Consider the following 27,691-nt stretch of genomic DNA (forward strand, 5'->3'; position numbering starts at 1 on the left):
ACAGTGGAATACAACTAGAAGGCAATAATCATCAGAGACTTAGAAAATTCACAAACACCTGGAGGGTAAAAATGAGCGGGAGAAGAAAACATGCCTGGATAATCAAAAGCTGAGCGACTTCATCACTAGTAGATCAGTCCTATAAGAAATGCAAAAGGGAATTGAGCAGGCTGAAAGGAAGGGACACTAAACAACTGACTGAAACCACATGAAGAAATAAAGATTTCCAGTAAAGATCACATGGTAAATATAAATACCAATACTACTGTATTTTTGACTTGTAAGTCCGCTATTTACTTCCTACAGGATCTAAAATACATAAACTGTAATGATAAATCAGTGGTTTTGGACTCAATGTAAAATATGTAATTTTTGACAAGAACTACATAAAGGTGGGGGAATGGAGGAGTAAAGGAACATAGTTTATGTGTCCTATTGAAGTTAAGTTGGTATCAAAGAAAAACAAGATTGTTATAGATTTAAGAGGTTAAATTTAAGCCCCATGGTAAACACAAAGAAAGTATCAGAGAATATGACCATAAAGATGAAAAGTGGAGTATGGGTTACAAGAAGTGTGGGAAGGGGCAATGGGGAGTTAAGAAATGAGTGTAGGGTTTCTGTTTGGGGTGAAGGGAAATTTCTAGTAATGGCTGGTGGGAAGGTGATAGCATTGCAACATTATAAATGTGATTAATCCCACTAATGGAATGCTAGGGAGGGGGTGGAATGGGAAGATTTAGGCTGTATATATGTTTCCACAAGTGAAAAAAAAAAAAGGTCTAAATAGATAATGACAATTAAATGCCAAGGTTGATCCTGGATGGGATCTGAGGATGGAGGAGAGGAGGCTCAAAGGGACACAGTTGGGACAGAAGAAAAAAAAAGGGAAATATAGAATGTAAGCTTTGTATCAATGCTGAATTTCTTGAATTTCTTAGCTGCGCTTAATGGAAATGCATAAAAGAATGTTCTTGTTCATGGGAAATGTACATGTGAATTATATTGTTTGTTCAAGGATGTGTGCAGCCTGCTGTCATATGTTCAGAAGACAGAGCAATAGCTGATGGATGATAAATAGGGAGGGAGGGAGGGAGGGAGGGAAAGAAAGAAATGGTGTGACAGGATGTTAAAGTTGGTGGATCGGGGTATCAGGGGAGGGGGGTCGGGGTATGCTGGAGTTCTGTGTATGGGGTTTGTATTGTGTTTGCAACTGTTCCTGTAAGTTTGAATTTATTTCAAAGTAAAATTAAAAAAAAAAAAGATTTATAAGGCAATTGCAAAAAAAAAAAAAAAATACAAATGAAGGCATACCTAGATGCATTATAGTTAAACTGCAGAAACCTAAAGATAAAGTCGAAATCTTGAAATCAGGCAGAAAAAAACAAAATTACATATAGAGGAAAAATGAGTGATGGCTGTGTTTTCATCAGAAACAATGGAGGCTAGAAGACAGTGGAACAGCATTTTTAAAGTGCTAGGGATATAACTGTCAACCCAGAATTCTATAGCCAATCTTCCAAAATGAAAGTAAAATTAAAAAATTTTCAGATAAACACTATAAATGTCTGAAAGATGTTTTTAGACTTGCATCATAATAAATATTGAAGGAAGTTCCTCAATTTGAAAGGAAATTATACCAAATGGTCACACAAAGGTGATGGAAGGAATGAAAGTAACCAGAAATGGTAAATATAAAGGCTATATATTATTTCCTTCTCTTCAGTTTATGTCTGTACATGTCCCTGTTCAAAATAGCAACAAAAAACACTGTATTGTGGACTATATAATGTATATGATGTAATACAGATGACAACAAAGAACAAAGGATGGAGAGATAAATGGAACTATATTGTTGCACACACACAATACATATGCAATACATGAGAAATTACAGTATTAACTCTAAGTAGATTGTGATAAGTTAAAGATGAATACAGTAACTCTTAGAGCACCCCCTAAAAATGGTAGCAGAGCTAAAAGGCAAAAGTGGATCATAACGGAAAATTGAAATTTCCAACTAACCCTGAGAAGGCACAAAAGGAAGAACAGATTGGACAGAAGAACATTTGAAACAAATAGAAAAATAATAGCAAAATAACAGACTAGACCCAAGCATATCAATGAATACATTAAATGTAAACTATTAAATACTCCAATTAGAGGACAGTGATTGTTAGAATGGATGAAAAAGTAAGAGCCATCTGTATGTTGTTTAGAAGAGAAGCACTTGAAATACAAAGACACAGATTTGTTGAAAATAAAAGGATGAAAATATATGTACCATACAGACTTCACCAAGTTTAAAACTCATGCTTACAAAAAGATGTTAGAAAGATAAAAAGGCAAACTATAGAGTGGGAGCAAATATTTACAAAAATATCTGATAAAGTACTTGTATCCAGAATATATGAAGAATTTATACAACTCAATAAAAAGATAGGCAACCCAATAAAAATGGGGGAAACACTTGAACAGACATTTCACAAAGAAAGATATGTGAATAGCCAGTAAGTACAATGAAAAAGTGCTCAGTATCATTAGTCATCAGGGAAATGTAAATTAAAACTACAATGGGATACCATTACATACCTACCAGATTGGCTTAAAAAACTGACAGCACCAAAAGGTGGCAAGGATGTGGAGCAACCACAGCTCTCATACATTGAAAAGTATAAAATGATACAACCATTTGGAGAAAGTTTCTACAGTGTTTTATAAAGTTAAACATCTTTATCTACACTTGGCCCAGCAAAATTATTCCTAGGTATTTATTCAAGAGAAATGGAAGTATGTGTCCACAAAGAGATTTGTACAAAAATTTCCATAGCAACTTTATTCACAATAGCCCTTAACTGGAAACAACCAAAAGTAGCACTGAATGAAAATGGGTAAACAAATTGTGGCATTTACATTCTCAGCAATTAAAAAGAACAAACTACCAATATCCACAGCAACATGACTGAGTCTCTTGTACATTGTGCTTAACAAAAGAAGCTGATACTAAGAAGAGTAGATACTATATGATTCCATGTATATGAAGCTCTAGAATAAAACTAATCTAATGTGAAAAAATTCAGAAAAGTAGTGGGCTGTCTAGCAGATTGACTAGGAAGGGACACAGAAATTTCTTAGACGATATAAATGTTCTATATCACAATAGGAGTATGGCTTACACAGATATATATATTTCTCAAGTTTGTACAGCTAAGATTTGTGCATTTCAAAGTATGTGAATTTATGTCTCTAAACCTGCATTAGCATCATCATTACCATCATCATCACCACCATCATAAAACAGGTGGTGGGGATTGGGTGGAGGTATAGATGAAAAAGAATAATAGAATGGTAATTGTTGAAACTGGGTGATGGATACATAGGAGTTCATTATCCTATTCTATCTACTTTGTATATATTTGAAATTTTCCATTAATAAAAATTTTTTAAAATTATTTAAAAAATAATAGCAACCTCTATTTTTAATAATGCATTTTCTTAAATTTAGAGATTTCTTTTCAGAACGATTATCTTCTGTGTCAAAGAAATATTTTGTTAAAGTGTGCTAATTCCTTTAGTATCAAGCCAGTTCTTTTTTGTTAGTTAAATTCAGTTAAAATTACATGTAGAACTTTGTATTAAAGAAAACTTTGTAAAGTAATTTCTGTCAACCTATCAGTAGATATATAGAGGGAGATGCCTGAAAGTATGTCAGATATTAAGCATGATTAGTTTTGGGTTGTGGAATTTGGAGTAATTTTTTACTTTCTTCTTTATACTTTTCTGTGTTACTGAACATTTATAAATCTGTATTTTTTTACAAACAAAAAATCATTAAAGATGTGTAACATATAAAGTTCTCTAATAATAAGTGCTGCCTAATCAACTAATCCAAACTTTGTCCATGTGCATGAATTTTTTAACCTTGTTAATTAACACCCCTACTGGGAAGGTTCTTAATACCTATATAATTTGTTGAACCTGCATTCTTTGTGAATGCGTGAATGCCAGATATCTTGTCTTTACCCTGCATGTGCACACAAGCCGGGGTCCTGCCTCTGCACCTTCACTCTCTTGTACCGATGTGATTTGTCAGGTAAGAACATAGCGATCATTCAGTGAGTGTGTGTGTATGTGTGTAGGGCAGACTATGTAACCATTTTAAAGAGAAAATGTAAGAGACTTTACTTTCCATACTATCGCCTAATATTCCAGATTGCTAATCTGCACATGGTTACATTGCTGTAACCTATAACAGGATATAAACTTGGTTTTTGGCATTTAATAATTTCAGGGGATCAATATTGTGGAGGACGCCTTGAAAGACCTTCTGGCTCTTTTAAAACCCCTAACTGGCCAGACCGTGATTACCCTGCAGGAGTCACTTGTGTGTGGCACATCGTAGCCACAAAGAATCAGGTAAGAGTCCCTGGAAATGTGAAGGAAGCATGCAGGTGTGAATTGCTCAAACAGCATGAGGGACCGAACTTTTCAAGAACTTTGGGTGTGGGGGTTTGGTAGAGAGCTAAGAGTGCAGGAAGAGGAAGGCCCTGTTGGACATAAATATTCCTTCAAATGAAGACTCAAATTTAAGCTGCCCTTTGCACTATTTAACTTGCAAAGTCATGCATTTAATTCTCTAATATATAATTATAATTTTCAAAACAGTTTATAAAATGCAAATAGTATGCAAATCCCATGAGATGTTTTTAAACCTGTGGAAGGTAGAGCATGTCATTATCAGCAGCAGTGACTAACTGTGGGAAGATAAAAATCCCCAAGTACATATATATTTCAGGTTATCATTTGTTCATGTAGCAAACCCATCATGTCCCGATAATAATAATCGTAGTCACTGAGTCAAAAACAGTCTGAAGAGAGCCAATGTAAGTCAAAAGAACAAGGTGTCTGATGTGAAAGCTGGTCTTCCTTTGATTTTTGTCTTTTTTTGGGGGGGGAGGGGTTGTTGCTCATAATAAAAGTTGTTGCTAGTTCCGCACAAAAAGTTTTATTCATTGCTCTAAAACAATCAACAGAGAAGGTCTCTTTTGCCAGTATTTATTACTTTGTGGTTATATGAATTTTTGCCCTTTCTGGGAACCACTTTCAGATATTAATTACAGGATAGGAATAGATGAAGCTTACTCTGTAGACTTTTTAAAATAAGTTTTTAAAAATAATTATTATGCAAGAACTATAGACTTTTTTTTTTAATTCAGTTTTATTGAGGTATATTTAGTCATCCATGGTATACAATCAACTGTTCACAGTACCATCATATAGTTGTGCCTTCATCACTCCAATCCAGTTTTGAACATTTTCTTACACCAGAAAGAATAAAAATAAGAATTAAAAAAAAAAAAGTAAAAAAGAACACCCAAACCATCCCCCCATCCCACCCCAGTCTTCATTTGGTCCCTGTCCCCATTTTTCTACTCATCAGTCCCTACACTGGGTAAAGGGAGCGTGATCCACAAGGTTTTTACAGTCATACTGTCACCCCTTGTAAGCTACATGGTTATACAGTTGTCTTCAAGAGTCAAGGTTGGAGCTTGATTGTTTCAGGTATTTACTTTTAGCTATTCCAATTCACTAAAAGCTAGAAAGGGACATCTATAGAGTGCATAAGAATCCCACCAGAGTGACCTCACAACTCCATTTGCAATCTCTCAACCATTGAAACTTTATTTTATTTCATTCCACTTCCCCCTTTTGGTCAAGAAGATGTTCTCAATCCCACGATGCCGGGTCCAGATTCCTCCCCGGGAGTCATATCCTGCATTGCCAGGGAGATTTACACCCCTGGGAGACAGGTCCCACTAGCGGGGAGGGCAGTGAGTTCACCTGCTAAATTGGCCTAGCTAGAGACAGAGGCCACATCTGAGCAACACAGGCACTTGAGGGAGACTCTTAGGCACAGTTATAAGCAAGTTTAGCCTCTCCTTTGCAGTAACGAGCCTCACGAGGGCAAGCCCCAAGTTAGAGGGGCTGTCAGTCCTCGGTGTTTATGAAAACATCAGCAACAACCCACAAACACTATAGACTTTTAATCCAAATACTATCAGGTGAGCATTATGATATTGTTTAAAAAACTTTTCTAAATTGATCTTTCATATGGCTTGCACAAATGTTACTTGCCATATATTCACATTTAAGTGAAAAATTAATTCTTTATACGAGTTAGTCATTTAAACATGCACATACACACAATACTTTATTTTTAAGAAAAATACGGTCCTTTATTCAATAATGAAAGATTCTATAAATCTATTGGACATTTTATAGTTTAAAATAAAATTTAAAAATTACATTTCTCAGATGTTTAAACCATTATTTCCTTCCTTGAAAGTGTATTGGTGTCTTTTCTTTCTGTGACACTTGTAAATGTATTATTAGAATAAATAATTTCAACTTAGTTACACTTGCAAATTACAATTCAGCATTCCTTTTCCTTTGTGATTTTATTTGATTATTTAAATTTGAGTTTGGATTTTATTTTACTATCATGATTTTTGGCTTCAGCCAATTGAGTTTCTTTCTTTTTTTTTTTTTTTTACTTTCTATTTTGAAATAATTTCAAACTTACAGGACAGTTACAAAAATAATACTAACCCCACACAGAGAACTCCAACATCCCTCTTTACCTTCAGATACCCAGGTCCACCAATTTTAACATTTTGCCTCATTTGCAGTATCATTTTATCTACTTACCTGTCTGTCAATCCATCTATCTATGCATCTGGCTTCTGTCTAGCTATCTATCTACCAATCCATTTTCTGAACACTTATTACTGCTATGTACATTTCCTAGGAGCAAGGATATTCACTTATATAACCACCTTAAGCACATTTATCAAGTTTAAGAAATTTAACATTGATATAAAACAGTCTGTGTTCCAAGTTTTTCAATAATGAGCTTTTGAACCTTTTCTCCTCCCTTATTAGATCTCATCCAGGGTCATGTATTGCAATTAATTTTCTTTGTTACTTTAGTTGCTCTTTCATTTTTTAAAAAATTGTGGGAACATATATACAACATAAACTTTCCCATCTTAGCCACTTCCAAGCATACCATTCATTCACTGGGATTGGTCACATTCACCATGTTGCTGTATCCTCACCATCTTCCATTACTAAAATTTTCTCATCTCCCCAAATAGAAACCCTATACCCATTACGTATTAACTCCATTCCCCCTGCCCCTCACCCCTGGCAAACTGTATTTTACTTTCTGTTTTTATGAGCTTGTATATTCCCCAATATTTTCTCTGAAGTTCCCTTGAGGCTTAAATTTAATATCCTAAATCTATAAAAATCTCATTTGCTTAGATACCAACTTAATTTCTATAGTGTATACAACTATGTTCCTATACCCCTCTTCATCCACCTTATGAAGTTCTGTACAAATTACGTTTTACATTATGAGTCAGAACCACTGATTTATCATTATTTTTTATACATTTGCATTTTAGATCCTGTAAGAAGTAAAGTGGAGTTACAAACCCAAAACACAATAGTACTGGCCTTTATATTTACCCATGTCATTACCCTCACCAGAGATCTTTATTTCTTCATGAGGCTACAAACTGTTGTCTATTGTCCTTTCCTTTCAACCTACAGAATTCTCTTTAGCGTCTTTTGTAAGATTGGTCTAGCAGAAATGAACTCCCTCAGCTTTTGTTTATCTGGGGATATCTTAATCTCCCTCTCATTTTTTTTTTAAGAAATTTATTTTTATTTAGAGATAGGTTGATACATCTGTACATATTTCTATTTCTAATGTATTTTTATCCTATTTTTATTGTAGAATATAACATATATACATAGAACTGATAACTTCCCAAGTGAAATTTAACAAGTAGTTACAGAACAAATTTCAAAGAATCTTATAGATTACAGTTCCACAGTTTCAGTTATTTCCTTACTGTGAAATATAACATATATACAAAAAGATAATATCTTTCAAAGTATGATTTAACAAGTAGGTATATAGGAAATTTCCAAAAATGTTATAAGTTAAAGTACTGTAGTTTAAGTTATTTCTTTATTGTGAAATATAACATATATACAAAAAGGTGATAATTTTCAAATTACAATTTAACAAGTAGCTATAGAACAAATTTCAAAGGATGCTGTGTGTTACAGTTCCACCATTTCAACTCCTTCCTTCTAGCTATTCTAATATCCCAGCAACTAAGAAAAATAAAATTATATAAAGATTCAGTATTCATAGTCCTTTGTTAAAATCCTTCTTGTCTATTGCTACCCCTTCCTCTAGTTTAATTACTTTCCTGATCTTCAGGGATGTCTAGGCAATGACCACCCTAAGTTGTTCATGTTAAAAAGGGGTGTCATCTTTATGAGAAAAGGGGACACATCTAATTGATGTTTTTGATGAGGCTATTGCTTCTGGGTTTTGAGACTTAGCTGGCCTAGGAGTTCTCTGAAGAATTTAAGTTTCTGAAGAATAAACTTCATGAGTGAAAACTTTATAGAGTCTCAGATAGGGATCCAGTTATTCTTTAAGGTTTTCGGGACTACTGTTGACTTGGGCCTATCATGTTGTGGTCATTTGGCATATCTAGGTGACGCTTGCATAGGAGCAACCTCCAGGACAGCCTCTTGACTCATTTGAATTCTCTTAGCCACTGAAACCTTATTTTGTTGCCTTTCTTTTACCCCTTTAGGTTAAAAAGACATTCTCAATCCCTCAATGCCAGGATCAGGCTCATTCATGGAATCAATGTTCCACATCACCAGGAAGACTCATTCATCTGGGCGGGGGCGAGGGGGAGGGGTCCTATCCCACATCAGGGGAAGGGTGATGAATTTATTTGCAGAGTTAGGCTTTGAGAGAGAAAATCCACATTTGAGCAACAAAAGAGGTTCTCTGGAGGTGACTCTTAGGCATAATTGTAGGTGAGCTTAGCCTCTCCTTTACAACCATAAGTTTCACTGAAGCAAGCCTCAAGATCAAGGGCTTGACTAATAAAATAGGTGGTTCCTAAGTTCACATAGCCTATGTCCTAGATAATCCATCCATATCTCACTTTATCAGCACTTAGTTGTACTATCCCCATCACTCTCCATTTTAAACAATTCTCATGACCCAAAACATCTGGTAGCTCTTGTCAGCCCTTAATTTATTTGTCCCTAGTATTTGTGCAGTACTAGTGTGGTATTCCTATTAATTATAGAACCTAGTATGCAATATGTAGATTTTCCCCATATATCCGTCTGTTGTCAATTCTCTGTGCTAGTGTCATACCTTAGAAGTATATCATGCAAGCCCCTATCTATATTTGTGGTGCTGATCTGTGGGAAACATGCCTTTAAACATCCATCTCAATTTTGAAAGACAGTTTTGCCAGATACAGAATTCTTGGTTGGCAATGTTTTGCTTTCAGCACTTTAAATGTTATATTACTGCCTTCTTGCCTCCATGGTTTCTGATAAGAAATTGGCACTTAATCTTATTGAGGCTCCTTTTTATGCACTTAATCTTATGAGGCTCTTGCAACTTTCAAAATTCTCTCTTTGCCTACAGCATTTAATAGTTTTATTACTATGTGTGTCAGTGTAGGCCTATTTTGGTTTATCCTATTTGGAGTTTGTTGAGCTTCTTGGATGTGTATATTCATGTTTTTTGCTAAATTTTTGAAGTTTATGACATTATCTCTTGGAATATTTTCTCTGCCCCCTTCTTCTCTTTAAGGGACTCCCACAGTGTGTATATGAGTAGGCTTGATGGTGTTCCACAGGTTCCTCAGATTCTATTAACTTTTCTTCATTCTTTCTTCTTTCTGCCCTTCAGACTGAATGATTTCAATTGTCTTATCTTCAAGTTCACAGATTCATTCTTCTGTCAGCTCCAATATGCTGTTGAATACCTGTAGGGAATTTAAAATTTCTGTTCCTGTGGTCTTCAGCTGTTTTTGGTTCATTTTCATAATTTCCATTTCTCTATTGATATTCTCTTTGTGCTCATCTATCATTCTCATGATATCCTTTCGTTCTTTGTCTATATTATCCTTTAGATCGTTGAGCATATTTAGGACCATTTGTTGAAAAGTCTTTAACTACTATGCACCAGGTCTGGTTCTACTCATTGATGGTTTCTAAAGAATTAATCTCCTTTGCTTGGGCTGTTGCTTCCTGTTTCTTTGTATGGTTTGTAATCTTTTTCTTTTCAACTTGAACATTTTAATATTTTAATATGTTTTTGCTGGAATTTAGGCTCTGGGGCATTTGTTCCTTAAGCCTATGTCCAGCTGGTGTTATGACACAGCTTTTCTTGAATGTCAGAGCCAGCCATTTGTGTTTTTAATAATCATTGCAGGATTTGAAATCACTGGTAGCTCTATCCAAAAGAGAAAAATGTAATGAGAAATTTGAATCCTAAGTAATTTCTATGTAATTCTATGGAGATTCTCTTCCATTAAAGAATGCCTTCACTTTTTTTAAATCATAGCTTTCTCTTTATCCTCTCATTATTTACTTATTTTTTAATCTTCTCTCCAAAAGTTATGTGTCTAATTTTAAGTAAAGTTCAGCCAATTTTTTAATTACATGGAAAGCATTTTATTAGTAACTGTTGAGAAGTCACTCAACCATTTTAGTGTTAAGAACGAAAAAGCCATTATTTGCCCATTCCTGGTGCTGATTTTTAAAAAGGTGGGTTTATAAGTAGGTGTGTAGCAGTTATGGTCAAGGCCAAAATTTACTTTTGCGTCCATCTGTGATGCTGTTGCTATTTTTGTCTTCACTCAGATTATTGTGAATGAGTCTTCTCTAGCTAGTAACTGTATGCCTATCCCAGCAGGAATTAATGCCCATTTCCTTACTTGAAGCAGAAGAGGGGTGTTGTCTTCCCACCTGCCACTCAGCAAGAGTGGGTATCAACTGTCTGGGTAGCATGAATATTTATGAGCCCAGTGGCTTTCCTTTGATTCACACATTGGAGGTGCTCTTGAAAAATCTGCTTGTAAGGGAAATAAATAAAAATTTCCTATTGACTTGAATAATTTAGGGATACTATTATTGGTACTAATGTAAAAAAAAGGAAGAATATATTTAAGAATCTTAACATCGATTTAGTGTATCAATGCTTCTGTGTACTCTCTTCAAAATTCAGTTGCTTCACCAAGTAGGCTGTGCTCAGTATGCACACTTTTCAAACACACTTCAAAGACTTTGCAGTCAATTCTCACTTCCCTGTATCTTTAGTCCTAAAAAATCTGACTCCTTTATATGTGATGGTAATGTCAGTATCCTTCCCTTGAAAGGGGAACAAATGTATCCACCCATCACACACACATCAACAGACACCAATATACGGGATGTCTTATATAATACTTTTTATTTCTGTTAGCTTTCGGTATAGAGAAGAACGAAGTTGGTATATAACCCCCTTCTCACTCCAACACGTCCCAATACAATCTTAATACAGGTTGCTAGAGTTACATAGTATTCCCATACTGCTGTAGCTGTAAGAGAACAGAGCTCCCAAGTTTGAGAGCCTAACTAGGGTCGATCTGGGGTTGAGATGATATTTTGGAGTGATTAAAAATTAAGAAATAGGAACACTACAGTTTTGTTAACTTATAAGAAGTATGAACAAGAAAAAGCATTTAAACAGAATGAATACTTTTTTTAACAAAGGATAATCATAGTACACTACAAATCTGGGGAAAGGAAGATTTCCACTGAGGTTAATCAGAAGTGCTCTTTTGACACTTCTAATGTTGTGCTCTCTAAAGCTTATAGAATTAAAGTTTGAGAAGTTTGATGTTGAACGGGATAACTACTGCCGTTATGATTATGTGGCCGTGTTTAATGGTGGAGAACTCAATGACGCCAAAAGAATTGGAAAGTATTGTGGTGATAGTCCACCTGCGTAAGTAGCACCTTTTAATTACATTAATGTTTTAGTGGATCTAAACTTGTTTCTTATTAAATTGCCCAAATATCTTTTATTTTTCTGGAAGTCTTTTGTTATTGTGGCTTTCTTAACAAATTCTTCGTTTTCATGACAGTGATGTTCCATCCAGTTGTCATCCCATCCAGTTGTCAGCCCCTACATGAGAGTAGCCAACCCAGAAACTGAAGCACTCACTAAGGAGAGTGTAGAGAGGCCTTGACAGTCAAACAGGTAGACAGAAGCAGAGTTGGTGATGCCGTGGGGTCACATGCTGAGCGTCATGTCTGGATATATCACTGTCTTGCAATGGTGAGCTTCAGCATCCGAGTGGAGTGGGGAAGACTATGGAGGAGAAACCTTAGGGGGCTGAATATCTAAGATACACAAGAGGAAAGCTGGAAGCTACAGCTCCATATGATTTTACACCATCAGAGACCTGCCCTGGATCTTTTGAGGCTTAGTGCCCTCTCCTCATATTGTTGCCCAAATTGTTGTAGAAGGGGCCTTAAAGATATAGTGTATGTATTCAGCAAACATTTATGGAGCTAGCAGCTCTGCCATTTACTATCTTTGTGACCTTAAGCAAGTTCCTGCATTTTGGTGCAACCCATAATGGCATTTTGATGGTATTTCATGTCTTCATGTACAATATTAGTAAAAGCAGCAATTGAAATTATTACAGATTGACTTCAAAGCACCATGTAGCACCCTATACCAATTTAAATATCCTTTCCTACTTAGTTGCTTAAATATATTAGATTCGATGTAACATTTGATTTTACACGGATTCCTCTGATTTCTCAAAGGCACATTTGAACTAAAGCAAGGTATTTTTCAGTTTCAATTCATTTATATATATTAAGATGGGAATATTGAGAAGATTTTAATACATACAGGTTAGTTACAATTTTAACATTATCATACCCACATTTGGTTTAAAAATGAATGTATTCTAGCCTCTAATCTCATCGAGGAGGTGTCCCTCTGTATTTGTTTCTTATTGTGCTAAAATACCACAAACTGAGTGGCTTAATACAATGCAAAATTATTCCCTTATTGTTGTGGATGTCAGAAGTCTGAAATCAGTTTCACCAGGCTAACGTTAAGTTATAGGCAGGGCTGTTTCCTTCTGGAGCTTCAAATGGAGAGAATCTTCTTCCTTGCCTTTTTTAACTTCTAATGGTTCCTTGTAGTCTTTGGCTGGTGGCCTCTTCCTCCATCTTCAAAGCTAATCACTCCAATCTCTGCTTCTGTCATCACATTGATAATGATCAAAGCGGTGGGTTTTCTGCCCAATGCACTCAAATGACCAATTTCTGAGACACCAGGGTTTCAGTGAGAGAAAGAGTTTATTGCTAAGCACGAAGCAGGAGATCAGATGGCCCATCAGCCTAAAAATCTGTCTCCCCAAGCTACAGTAATTCTGATAGTATTATAGTACAAAAAGATGGGCAGGTTTTAGAATAATGAGCATGATGGTTCGAGATGACAAGGTTAGAGATGATCTAATTATTGAGTATGAACAGATTGATTATATGCTTAGTCATAGAATGTATATAAGAAAATGGTGGCCTTAATATGATGATGGGCATGATTTTAAGTATTATAATGAGCTGTAGGTCACTTATTGGGTCAGGCATGCCCATTTTGGTTAGATCCAGCTCCCTCTGTCAAGATAGTTTTGGAATTGGGGTGGGTTAGTTCTGGGCTGACACAAGTCCCTTCATTAATAAACTTAGGGGCTGTCTTTAGTGATCGTAAGACCCTAGAGTTGAAAAGTAGGATAAGAAGGTACAAGTGAGGGTCAGTCACAAGGTTTTTAGAATCACAAGATATAGGCTTTATACTTACACAATCGTTACCAAAGATCAAGGCAACTGGATTATAGTTCAGCAATTTCAGATATTTCTCTCTGGCTGTTCTAATACACTACAAAGTAGAAAGAGAGATATCTATATAATGATTCAGTAATCATAATCATTTGTTAAATCCTAACTTCTCAGTTACAACATCGCCTTCTCCTCTTCCAGAGCCCAACTCCTTCTGGCTCCCTCTTATAATGACACTTGTGATTATAATACTCATCTAGATAATCCAGGATAATCCTCCCATCTCAAGATCTTTAACTTCATCCTATCTGCCAAGTTCCTTTTGCCATAAAAAGTAGAATTCACTGGTTCCAGGGATTACAACCTGGCTATATTGGGGGGTCATTATTCAGCCTACCACACTCTCCTTTATCCAAAGCCAAGCCTTCCATCCATGTCCTCCTTGATCTCCTTTTCTCCCTTGAATCTTTCCTCCACCAATTAACCTTTTTTCTAAATATTCAGCCTCTGCTTCCCTTTTTGTTCCTTCTCCCTCCCATAGCCTATAAACATACATTGTTCCCAAATACATATAAAAGTAAACACTCTCCCTTGTAAATCAAAATTGTGGGATATGCTAAAGCAGTACGTTGAAAGGAATTTATAGTCTTAAAATATTTGTATTTTAAAAAATAAAAGCCTAAACATATAAAACTTAAGAAGTGACCATAAGAACAAAAAATAATCCCAATGAAACTAGAAGGAAGGAAATGATAAAGAGCAGGAATTAATGAACTAGGAAACAAAATCAAGAGTTGGTGATTGATCAAGAAAAAAGGGAGAGGCACAAATAATATCAGGAAGAAAGAAGGCCATCACTACAGGTGCTACAGATATTAAATAGATAATTAGAGGCTATTTTGAACAAATTTTTACAAACAGATGTGCAAACTGAGACAAAATCAAAATATACTTAGAAAAATAGAATTTACCAAAATAGACACAAGGAGAAAAAGCCAGAATTGCCAAATAATCATTAAAGAAATTTGATTGTAGTTAAAAGACTTCCTATAAAGAGGAGAAAAAAACAGTCCTCTTTAGTCTCTGTAAGTTCTAACAAACATTTGAAGAACAGATAATTCCAATGCTATACAGATTCTTCCAAAGAAAAATAGTGATTATTCCACAACTGGTTTTATAAGGCTATTATAAACTTGATACTAAAGAAGATAAGAATGGTGCAAGAAAAGAAAATTAAAGACTAATTTCGCTCATGTATGTGATGAAAATAAATACTAAAAAAATTAGCAAGTCAAATCTAGAAATGTACAAAAAAATCTTAAAAAAAAAAAAAATCATGACCAGGAATTCAAGATTGGCTTGAATTTAGAAAATCTATCAATTTAATTTTCATACATTACCAGATTAAAGGGTGATTTGTCACTTTATGTTTTCATTTGTTGGAAACTTATTTTATTTAATGAAAATATTCAAAGAAAAATTATCCTTTTTTCTTATACAGTGTGACAAAAAATAAATTTGCATTTAAAAGTATATTATTTTAAAAGCAATAAAAATACATAATATTCAAGAGTAAATGTAACAAAGCTTGTGCAAGCCCTTAATAGAGAAAATTATAAAACCTTTACAAAAGGACATTTTAAAAAATCTAAATAAGGAGCTATATAGACACTCTGAATAGGAAAACTAAAAATCATTTTTAAAATATCCAAATAAAAATCTACACTGGTTTTCCATTAAATCTGACAGCCTGATTCTAAAATAGGCATGGGAGTATGAGGTGCAGGGGACAGTGGGAAACAAAGACAGTTCTGAAGAAGAACCTGGCAGGAAGACCTACCTTACTTTGTATTGGCCATTTCAGAAATCTGTTGTAATTAACAGTGTGGCTTTAATTGACCAATGAAACAGCATGGAGAGGTCAGAGATGGACTCACATGTGTCTGCAGAGTTGACATTTCAGGAACCAGAGGTCATCAGGGAAAGGATGGCACCCACTGAGTAATGGAGTAGAACAGTTTTTATTTATCTGAGAAAAATGAAATTGGATTCACTTCTAATATCACACACAAATATCAATTACAGATGGACTGGGAACTTAAATGAGAAACTTTTAGAATAAAATATAGGAAGTATCTTTTTGATTAGGGTGTGGATGGATTTCTTAAGATACTAAAAGCCTCATGCGTACAGTAAAAGATTAATACATTTTACTACCTTAAAATTAAGATGCTCATCCAAAGGAATCAGTGAAAAGAGAAGGCACAAAATGGAAACAGATATTTGTAACACATATTTGACACAGGACCATGTTCCAGAATATATAAAAAAAAATTCTGAAATGCAATAATAATAAAAAAAAGACCACAACTCAATAGAAAAAAATGTGCAAAGGACATGAAAAGACATTCCCAAAAGGAGAAAGCTGAATGGTGAATAAACCTTTGAAAACAGTGTAATTTGGTGCAACCACATTGGAAGTCAGTTTGGCATTGCCTGATAAAGTCAAAGATGAGCATATATTCTGTGATGTAGCACAGAGCCTATACTTTATTCTCCTGGTATAACCACTAAAAACACTCTTGTCCATGTGCACTATGAGACATATACAAAGAATGTTCTTAGCAATATTGTTTGTAGTAGGGAAAAAGGGTAAATAGCCCAAAGGTCATCAACAGGAAAATAAATAAATTGTGTTACGATCATATACTATATAGCAATGAAAAGAGTGGATGGGGGGTGAGAGTGGGAAACAAGTAACAGAAATACACAACTATACTCTTTCATTTATATGATGTCTAAAAACATGCAAACCTATACAATACATTGGTCAATCTATAAATAGAAGCAAGGAAGTGGGCAGCATACAATTCAAGGTGGTGGTTGCTTCCACAGAGATGGGGGCAGGGGGTTTGCAATGGAGGGGTCTGCTGACCATCACTCTTCTGAGCAGTTTTCCTGCAGTAGTTTGGCTGCTAGCCCCACCAACTAGCACTTTTGTTGAGACGCGCGTTTTTCCACAGTCAGAATTCATCTGGGGTGGGAAAGTGCAGAGGATGAGAAAACCTGTTTCCTTGTCAAAAGTATGAACAGAAGGAGGAACCTACTATATGTGGGATGTCACCTCACCACCCTGTGTCTGGTTCAATGCCATATAATGCCACTGAATTCAGTTCAGAAACATTTATTATACACAAGCTAAATGCCGGGAACTCTGTTAGGTACCTAAAATAGAAAGATAAATAAGAAATAGAAAGATTAAGTAATGGGAGGGAAGGAAACAAGGCAGATACGTAAATTGGCAAAGATACATCCTGGGTGCTTTGGGACAAGTGGTGGGGAGGTTGGGGGCGGGGGTTTGGAGGAGATTGTGGCTCGTGAAGCTGAGTCTTGAAGGAAGAGCTGGAGTTGGAGAAAGAAGGGAGGACAAACGCATTCCAAAAAGAGGGAACTCTATTAGTAAACATACAGAGGGGGAGGTATATGCTATTTCTGGGATCTAAACCATGAATCTGGGCCTAGAGAGAAAGAAGGCAGGAAGGTTGAGTTGGGTTCCATGTCCTTCAGGGTTGGGAGGCCTCAAAGTGCCTCAAGGCAGAGGAGTGACAAGACCAGTAGCTCTAGAACCCCCACTCTAGAAACATAAGCAGGGAGTCTAGTTAGTAGGCTGTTGCAGTGGTACAGTAAGAGTCAAGGAGGGTCTGAAATAGTGCAGGATGGTAGGGATGAAGAGGAAGATGTGGACTCAAGAAATATTTAGGAGGCAAAATTGGTGGAATGTAGTGGCTGGATTGGCTGTGGTGATTGAAGGGGAGAAAGAACTGTGGAATGATAAACCAGAGACAGCTAACATAGCCAGCTCTCGAAGATAGGAAGCAGCCTCTGCAATCCATTCCTGGGATTTGCCAGCGCAGAGTGGATCTAAAGATTTTCTCTTGCCTTTCCTAGTGATTTGTGGTATTAATTTGCAGACGCAACCCTTGGCCCTCAGTGCATTGAAGAATAGTGACATTTACATGAAACATTTATACAAAATGAAACATTTATACAAAAGCTCAGTAGGAGCACAATAAGAAAATACTTGTTACTAAAATACTCTTCCTGGAGAAAATTCAATTTCAGATACATTGCCTCTAAGATTAGTTCATAGAAAAGGCAGTGAATGAGCACTATAATTATAATATCATGCCTAGACGGCTGACCTGTTTGGGCCTTAAGATTTCTGTCACTGCTTATCATGAGTTTTTTGTTTTTGTTTTTTGTTTGTTTTTGTAATTTTATCATTTTAACAAGATTACCATGTTTTATTTGTAATTTTTTGTGAGAATTGTGTTTAGTGCACTGCTTTTACGTATTTAATGGAATGTGTCTTTCTAAAGCAAGATAGAATTTCTCTGATAAAGGCTTGCTTCTCAGAAGTTTTACTTAAATGACCCTGGTCACTTTTGTGACCAGAACTATAAATGTAGGTCACAAAGCTTTCTCTTAGGTATCACTTTGTGCAGAAAGTAATAACCTTCTGAACAGAAATAAGTCCCTGGACAGAAAATTCAGGACAGAAAAGATCCTGCAATTTTCTAACAGGTTGGACTAAGTACACCTCTACCCACCCCTCCACTCATTCCCACTCAAAGTGGCTGATAGGAGTGGGGGGAATTGAATTCACTTATTGTTTGTTTGCTGTCCATGATATTTAAGAAATGGTTTGGCTGAGAAGACATCGAAGTAGGACAACTGTTTTACCTGCTTTAAGCAAGGAGTTTAGTCAAAAAACCGATTGAGTCAATTAAATAATTGTTTCATTTTTCCATTTTTGAATTAATATTTTTAAATAGAATTAACTAAACTGAGCATTTCTTTTTACCAGTGTTTAAATAATAACGGCAAAAGCTTAAATGAAACTACTGTCTTATATAATATAGTAGTCTCCTAAGATTTAAGAGAGCTCTTGAACCTCAGTTATTACCTCCACTAAATATCTGGTACCTACCAACCAACAACCCCCTAAAACAACTTTAAAATGAGAGTTCTTATTAGATGATGTCATCTATGACCACCCAAACAGAGTAATCATTTACTCTTTTTCTCTCCACAGCATTTTGCTGGGGGTATTATGAACAGAGCGTTTATTTCAGGCATGCGTAAGAACATCCATTAAGAATGAAATGGAAGTCCCATTAAGCCCTGCCTGGCTTTCTCAACCCCGTGTGGCCACCCAACTAAAATGACTCCCTCACTGTGTTTTCACAGGGTGTAGAAATCTGTCCATCTGATTCTCTGTGGCCAGCATCCCTACCTCACCTGGCCAACATGGTCTCAGAGTCTTAGTTCAAAGAAGCTGTGGTGTTCCCAAGTCAGGTCAAACACTGAGATGCTTGTGGAGAACCAGCCATAGCTTCTATGTGTGCGTTGGTGATAACATCTTCTGCAGTCTCTACAGTCATTTGTCCTAGGTTCAAATCCTGACTCTCCCACATACTGGCTGTGGGACTTAGGCAAATCACTTTAACTCTCTGAACTTTCGTTGCCTATGCATAAAAAGGAGATGATAATAAGGTAGTTGTGAAGATGGAATGTGGCAGTTCACAAAAATCACAGTGCTAGCTAAAGCAAAATCACTCAATAAATGTTAGCTATTAGCAATAATATTTAGCAAACTGAGATTGAAAACTAGAAAACTTCAGATTGCAGAGAAGTACCACTTAAACTTTTATAATATAATTAAAACACAAATATTTTTTTTTCTTTTAGGCCAATTGTATCTGAGCGAAATGAACTTCTCATTCAATTTTTATCAGACTTAAGTTTAACTGCGGATGGATTTATTGGTCACTACAAATTCAGGCCAAAAAAATTGCCTATAACTACAATACCACCTATTACCACTACACCTCCTATAACTACAGGTAAGTTTTTCTGTTTTGAAGTTTGTACACAAACTTCAGGAGTATAAAAAAAATTCTTTTGAAGTAGAAAAAAAAAATAAGAGGAAATTACTTGAAACTAAAATAATTTGAATAGGATGAAAAATTATGTAAGAGAATAATATGACTCCATTAATAAAAGAAGGGCATAAGGTGGGAGAATGCTCATAAGTTAATAAGTTTTAAATGTCACCAAGAAAATTATGACCACTTAAAAATTACTAGAAAACCTGTTATAGCCACAGATCATTATAAGCCTAAGTTTTCTTTCCTGGTGCCTACAAAATTATGATTTTCTTTTTATTACATGGAGTTGTGGTATTTTAGTTTCAAGTTCTAGACACCATGATACTTGAGCCTTGATATGTGCCTGTTTCCACATTTGCCAATATTTGAATCAGGCTTTTTTCCTTCTCTCCAAAATGTGTCATGAAAATATATTATTTTTTCAAATTAGAGTAAATGAAACAAAAATGTATTTCATGTAGAGATACCCTTTAATATAACCAGTGCCAGCCTCGATGTGTTACAGAAGCAGATTGGGAATCTCTGCTCTAGGGCAAGTATTTGATCTAAGAAATGGAGGCAGAAGTGGGTCCCTATATGTAGTCACTACATCTTGTCATCTCCCACCCACTGGGTTTCAGGCCTCAGATCTAAATCCAGGGGGATTTAGTAGAAAAGTAGAAAAGGAAGAACTAGGGCTAAGATATTAAACAGTCTGAAATAAGCCTTGCTTTAATGCCCACCGTTTTCTGCAAGCACCCAGTGGGGCTGCTCTGAGGAGGCACTTCTAGAAGGGCTGATTTTTCTGCGCTTTCCACAAGTGTGACACCTAGTGGCCTGAACATGTACTGCCTCATGTTACTGCTGTGCTTCTCTAGTTTATCTCAGTCCCCTATTGTGTCCTTGTTATTTCCAGTGAATTATCTGGCCGCACCTATGAGACTAATGGTTCCTCAGCTTTTGTCTCCAGTTGTCAACTTTCAGTGGAACCACAAACGTGGATTTGTAATTATTTCCTAGACATTTTGCTAGTGCTAGACGTTTAAATAAAAGCATATAAAATTCAACACATTTTTATCACACTATTTTCTGCCTCAAACCTGCTTCTCCACCTGTTTTTCCCAAGCATGGTCCACAGCATCAGTAGCCACACTCTTAGAACCATCTTTGACTTCTCTATCTTACCTCCCCACCTCATGCCTCACTGCCACACACACACACAAAGCAAACCCATAATGGACAGACAGCACAGGAGCCCAAATTCCTTCAGGTGGTATAGAAACCCCTTCACACTTTCTTAAAATGCAATTTTATTGAGATATATTCACAAACCTTAAATGCAGTTTTTCTGAGATATATTCACATAATCATCCAAAGTTTACAATCAGTGGTTCATGATATCATCATATAGTTGTGCATTCGTCACCACAGTCAATTTTTGAACATTGTCATCATGCCAAATAAATAAATAAATAAGAATTCCCAAAACATCCCATACCCCTCACCTCTCCCTATTATTTATTTATTTTTTGTCTTTTTTTTCTTATTCATCTGACCATACACTGGATAAAGGGAGTGTCAGTCGCAAGGTTTTCACAATCACACAGTCACACCATAAGAACTATATAGTTATACAATTATCTTCAAGAATCAAGGTTGCTGGATTACAGTTCAACATTTTCAGATATTTCGTTATAGCTATTCTAAGACACTAAAAACTAAAAACGGATATCTATATAATGTGCAAAAATAACCTCCAGTGACTTCTTGACTCGATTTGAAATCTCTCAGCCACTGAAACTATTTTGTTTCATTTCTCTTCCCCCTTTGGTCCAAGAAGGCTTTCTCAGTCCCATGATGCCAGGCCAGGCTCTTCCCTGTGAGCCATGTCCCATGTTGCCAGGGAGATTTATATCCCTGGGAGTCATGTCCCATGCAGGGGGTAGGGCAGTGAGTTTACCAGCAGAGTTGGCTTAGAGAGAGAGGCCACATCTGAGCAACAAAAGAGGTTCTCTGGGAGTGACTCTTAGGTGTAATTATAAGTAGGCTTAGTTTCTCCTTTGCAGGAGTAAGTTTCTTAAGGGCAAGCCCCAAGATCGAGGGCTTGGCGCATTAAGTTGGTAGGCCCCAATGTCTGTGTGGAGAAGTTTAATATTTCCACATTTTTCCTCACTCCCTCAAGGCAGCTTTGCAAATACTTTTTTATTCTCTGCCCAAATTATTCTGGGATGTATTAGGGCATCACATACCCTGTATAAACCAACAAGATCTCACTCCCTGTTCAAGGTTCTGTGTAGTTTTGGTGTTCAAATAAACTGACTGTACAAGTTAAATTAGATAGTGTGCTGCAGAAAATATAAATTTTGCAACAAATGTACATCTTTTCCTTTGGTCTCACAGAGAAGTTGAAGTTTTAAACACAGTCAGTATTGTCCTTTACCCTTTAGTCTGATGCTTTAGTCCTAACCAGATCATCTTGATTCATATCTCTAATTGAAGTTTGATCCCTTTTTCAGTTTTTTTAGCAGTTGCTGTTTGGGGCAATGCTGACCTTCATAGCTGCAGAACTCTAGCTCTGAGTCTCAGGTGTCACACAGATACCCAAAGTTTGAGGAAATGACCAGGTTATACACAAAGAGCTCAGCATGTCAAAATTTATAAATAACCGTAACAACTCAGGAATAGATGTGACTGCTATAAGCACTTACAGTCTAGAAACTTTTACAATAGACCTTCCCCTGATAACCTATGTTCTCAGATTCAATTCTCAGAGTTTACATATTAATTCATATTAGTGAGATATTGTAATATTTATCTTTTCATTTCTGGCTTATTTCACTCAACATACTGTCCTCAAGGTTCATTCACCTAGTTGCATGCCTCACAACTTCATTCCTTCTTGCAGATGCTCAATATTCCATTGTACACCACAGTTCGCCCGTCTGTTCATCAGTCGATGCACCTGTAGGCCACCTCCATACATTGCAAATTGTGAATACAGCCAGCATAAACACCAGTGTGCAAATGTCCATCTGTGTCCCTGCTTTCAGTTCTTACAAGTATATGCCTAAAAACAGGGTTGCGGGATCATAAGCAACCATATACTTAGTCTCCTCTGGAACCACCATACTACCCTCCAGATGGGCAGCACTGTACTACTTCCCTACCAACAGTGAATAGGTACATCTCCCTCTCCACATTTTCTCCAGCACTTGTATCTTTCTGTTTATTTTTTAAACAGTTTTATTCACACACCATACAATCCATCCTAAGTAAACAATCAATGGTTCCTGGTATAATCACATAGTTATACATTCACCTCCACAATCTATATGAGGACATTTCCATTTCTTCTGCAAAGAAAGAAGAGGGAAAAAAATTTAAAAATAAAGAATAATAAAAAAAATTTAAAAGGAGAGACAACACAACCACAACAAGAATCTTATACCTCTCCCTTATATCCCCCTCCTATTGACATTTAGCTTTTGTATATTGCCTTTGTTACATTTCATGGAAGTATATTACAATGCTACTGTTAACTGTAACTATAATTTTCATTGATTGTACTTTTCCATATACTATCCCATTTTCAACATCTTGCAATGTTGACATTCATTTGTTCTCCTTCATGTAAAAACATTCTTATATTTGTGCATTTAATCAGCATCATGTCCACTCTAGGTTTTGCTAAGTTATACAGTCCTAGTTCTTATCTTCTACCCTTCATACTTTGTCCCTAGCCTCTTTAACTTCATCCTCAGACCCCACCACCTCCCTCCTTGGGCCCTAAATATTTTGGTTTTTATACTAAGTTCTGGGGAAGTTTAAAGTTGATGCTTTAAAGCAAAGTTCAGGATCAGGTTTGCATTTTACAAAGATCACTCTGCCCACTAAGAGATGAATGGATTGTAGGGGACATAAGGATCAGCATGTTCTTATGCTCACCCAGATGAACTATGCTGTGGCAGAAATACAGAGTATTCAAGAGATGAGTGGGAGATAGTGACAGGCTGTGGTAATTAATTAGACCAAAGAGATTCAGGAAGGTGCCAAAAATGTCTATCACCCAGATCCCTGGCTTGCACAAATGGGTGGATAGTGTCACCCTTCCCTCAGATGAAGAAATGGGCTTGGAGGTGGATTTATGAGTATGTCTCCTGGGAAACAGAGGGGAAAACCAAATTCCTGTAGACAGGAGAACTCCAAAGCAACTAACAAGCACAAGCCTAAGACAAGATGCAGCCCCAGAAAAGACCTGGAGAACCCTGCACTTTGCATTCACCTTGGGCAGACTTCCCTGATAGGAGGACTGGCACTCAAGAAAATCTGTCATATCACCAGCTTGTTACAAATTCAAGAAACAGACATCTCAGGGAATTAATCCTAGAGTCAACATATTAAAATAGTAAAATGTACAGTGTGCAACAGAGTACAAGACAAACAAAGAAACAGGAAATGATGACCCATCAAAAGGAAGAGGATAAAAATCCAGAAAACACCAACTAAGAAGACTAGATAGATTATGGAAATACCAAACAAAAATTTTTAAAAATGATCTTAAAAATGCTCAAGGAGATGAAGGAAAACACAGAGAAAGAACTATAGGATATCAGGAAACAATGAATAAACAATATGAGAATCTTATTAAAGAACAGACATTTTAAAAAAGGAACCAAACAGAGCTTCTAGAGTTGCAGACTACAATTACTGAAATGAAGAATACCCAGAAGGGCTTAAACAGCAGACTGGAGCTGGCAAACTTGAAGATAAGACAATTTCATCAGGCTGAGAAGCAGAAAGAAAAAGGATTATTAAAAGCAAAAATAGACTAAAAGACCTCTGGGATGCCATCACACATACCAATATACACAGTATGAGAATCCCAGAAGAAGAAGAAAAAGAGAAAGAAATAGGACTATGCAAAGAAATAATGACAGAGAACTTCCCAAATTTAGCAAAAGATGTAAATATGCACATGCAAAAAGCCCAGAGAATACCAAACTGGAAACCATGAAGAAAAACACACTCCATAATATATTGGTCAAACTGTCAAATTCAAAGGAAAAGGAAAGAGTTCTGAAAGCTGCAAGAGAAAAAAGAAAGAGACTCCCAACTAGATTGAGTGCCAATTTCTCACCAGAAACCATGGAGGCAAGAGGGTTTGAAATATTTAAAGTACTAAAAGAAAACAACCATTGAACAAGAATTTTATATCTGGTGAGACTTTCCTTCAAAAATGAGGGTCAGATTAAGACTTCCAGATCAAGAAAAGCTGTGGAATTCAATACCACTAGACTTGCCCTCCAAGCAATGCTAAAGGGAGTCCTTCAGACTGACAGGGAAGGATATTAGACATAAAGAAATAAAGACCTCTGGTATAGGTAATCATTTGGGTAATTTTAAATGCCATTACAATTGCATTGCATTTGTTGATATGAAACTCCACTTCTTACTTCCTACATGTGCTAAAATGCAAATAAATAAAAAGTAATTATAAACGTATGGTTTGGACATACAATGTACAAAGATATAATTGGTAACAAGTACTAAAAAATATGGGGGGCCAGAGAGGTATAGGATAGGTGTATGTGTATGGTATCAAATTTAATATTATGTATTTAGGATGTTGTATGGAATCAAACTTAATACGATTATTATATATTTAGGGTATTGAATGTTAATCCCATGGTAACCACAAGGAAAATATATGAAAAATATATCCAGGTAAAACCAAGAAGTCACTCAATATGTGCAACACAAAAAATAAAATAAATATAAAAGTAGGCATTAACAGAAGAATTGAGCAACAGAAAAAGGCATAAGACTTACAAAGACTAAATACCAAAATGGCAGAAGAAAGTCCTCTATTATCAGTAGTGACTTTAAGTATAAATGGATTAAACTATTCAATCAAAAGGCAGAGATTGGCAGAATAGGAAAAAAAAGCATGACCTAACTATATGCTGCCTGCAAGAGACTAATTTTAAATTCAAAGACACATGTAGGTTGAAAGTTAAGAGCTGGAAAAAGTATATACCATGCAATTAGTAACCAAAAGAGAGCTGGGGTAGCACCATTAATATCAGATAATATACATTTTAAGCCATAAACAGATACAGGGACAAAGACAAGTCATTATCATGTTTGAAGGGAGAAATTGATGGTTCTATTAATGGTGGGAGACTTTAACATACCACTTTAAATAATGGATAGAACATCTAGACAGAAGATCAATAGGGAAATATAAGACTTGAAAGATACTCTAAACCATCTATACTTGACAGATGTATATATAGAACACTTAACCCAGCAACAATAGAATACACATTGTTCTTAAGTGCACATGGATCATTCTCCAGAACAGGCCATATCTTAGGTCACAAAACAAGTCTCAGTAAATTCAGAAATATTGAAATCATACAATGTATCTTCTCTGACACAATGAAATGAAACTAGAAATCAATAACAGAGGGAGAAATGGAAAAATCCATAAATACGTGGAAATTAAACAACATGCTCTTAAACAACTAATGAGTTAAAGAGGAAATCACAAGAAAAATTAGGAAATAATTTAAGGTGAATAAAAATGGAAATACAACATACCAAAACTTATGGGATACAGCAAAGGCAGTGCTGAGAGGCAATTTATAGCTCTAAATGCTTACATTAAAAAAGAAGAAAAATTTCGTATCAGACCTAACCTCAAAACTGGAAGACCCAGAGAAAAGAAGAACAAACTAAAGTAAAAGCAAGCAGAAGGAAGGAAATAACAAAGATTAGAGAGGAGATAAAGGAAACAGAGAATAAAAAGCAATACAATCAACAGAACAAAAGTTGGTTCTTTGGAAAGATCAATCAAACCTTTAGGTAGACTGATGAAGGAAAAAAAGAGGTCACAATGAACTAAAATCAGAAACAAAAAGGGGGACATACTACCAACCCTACTGAAATAAAAAGGACTATAACAGTATTCATGCTTTGTAATGAATGGAAGTGGCCTAAAGGTACATCAGTAGGTGAAAGGAAGGGTGAACTGTAGTGTATGCATCCAGTGGAATATTGAATGGCTGCAAGAAGGAATGAAGTTGTGAGGACTGCAACTAGGTGAATGAGGCTTGAGGACATTATGTTGCGTGAAATAAAGCAGATACGAAAGGACAAATATTGTAAGGTTTCACTAATATAAAATTACTATTACGAACAATGCTGAGAATTGAATTTGAAAGCATATGTATTTAGGGATAGAACATGGACAGAAACCAGACAATCGACAATGCAGGAGTGTGGAGTGTTCAATAAGGATTGGTGTAAGGTTTGTAGATTATAAGCTCTTACAGCAGTCACATCTATTCCTGAGTTTTGATTGCTATTTTAAAACATGTTTATGTGGTACACAATTTATATTCTCTGTAGCACGCTTTCTACTATAACGTGTATGGTCAATGTATTTAAACCACATGGTTACATGGAACCTAGAAGGAAAAAAAGGACTATAAGAGAATACTATGAAAAAAAGGATGCTAATAAAAATCAGGTAACCTAGATGAAATGTACTAATTCCAGAAACACATGAATTACCTTCACTGACTCAAGAAGTAATAGAAGAGCTCAACAAACCAAACACAAGTAAGAGATTACTTCAATAATCAAAAACCTCCCAACAAAGAAAGCCCAGGACCAGACGGTTTCACAGGGGAATTTTACCAAATATTCCAAGAAGAATTAACACCAATACTGTTCAAACTCTTTCAAAAAAATTGAAGAGGAGAGAACAATCCCCAGTCCTTCTACAAGGCCAATACCACCCCCATTCCAAGGCCAGATAAAGGTACCACATGAAAAGAAAACTAGAGACCAACATCTCTTATGAATAGAGATGCAAAAATCCTCAAAAAACATACTAGCAAACTGAATCCATCCGCACATTAAAAGAAATATACACCACGATCAAGTGGCAATTATCCCTGGTATGCAGGGAGGTTCAACATATAAAATCAATTAAGGTAAAACACCACATT

The 27,691-nt window shown here is 35.9% G+C and overlaps 1 protein-coding gene across 1 annotated transcript in view; it reads left to right on the forward strand.

Annotated features, from left to right (window-relative positions):
* PCOLCE2 (procollagen C-endopeptidase enhancer 2) overlaps positions 1–27,691 on the forward strand; it is a 105,716-nt gene that overhangs the window by 68,802 nt on the left and 9,223 nt on the right. Inside the window, exons 4-6 of the mRNA XM_037827746.1 lie at positions 4,289–4,413; positions 11,754–11,890; positions 19,495–19,649. Coding sequence (XP_037683674.1) covers positions 4,289–4,413; positions 11,754–11,890; positions 19,495–19,649 — 417 coding nt within the window. The remainder of the gene's footprint in view (positions 1–4,288; positions 4,414–11,753; positions 11,891–19,494; positions 19,650–27,691) is intronic.

The sequence above is a fragment of the Choloepus didactylus genome, chromosome 1 (genome assembly GCF_015220235.1).
Source record: "Choloepus didactylus isolate mChoDid1 chromosome 1, mChoDid1.pri, whole genome shotgun sequence".
NCBI lineage: Eukaryota > Metazoa > Chordata > Mammalia > Pilosa > Megalonychidae > Choloepus > Choloepus didactylus.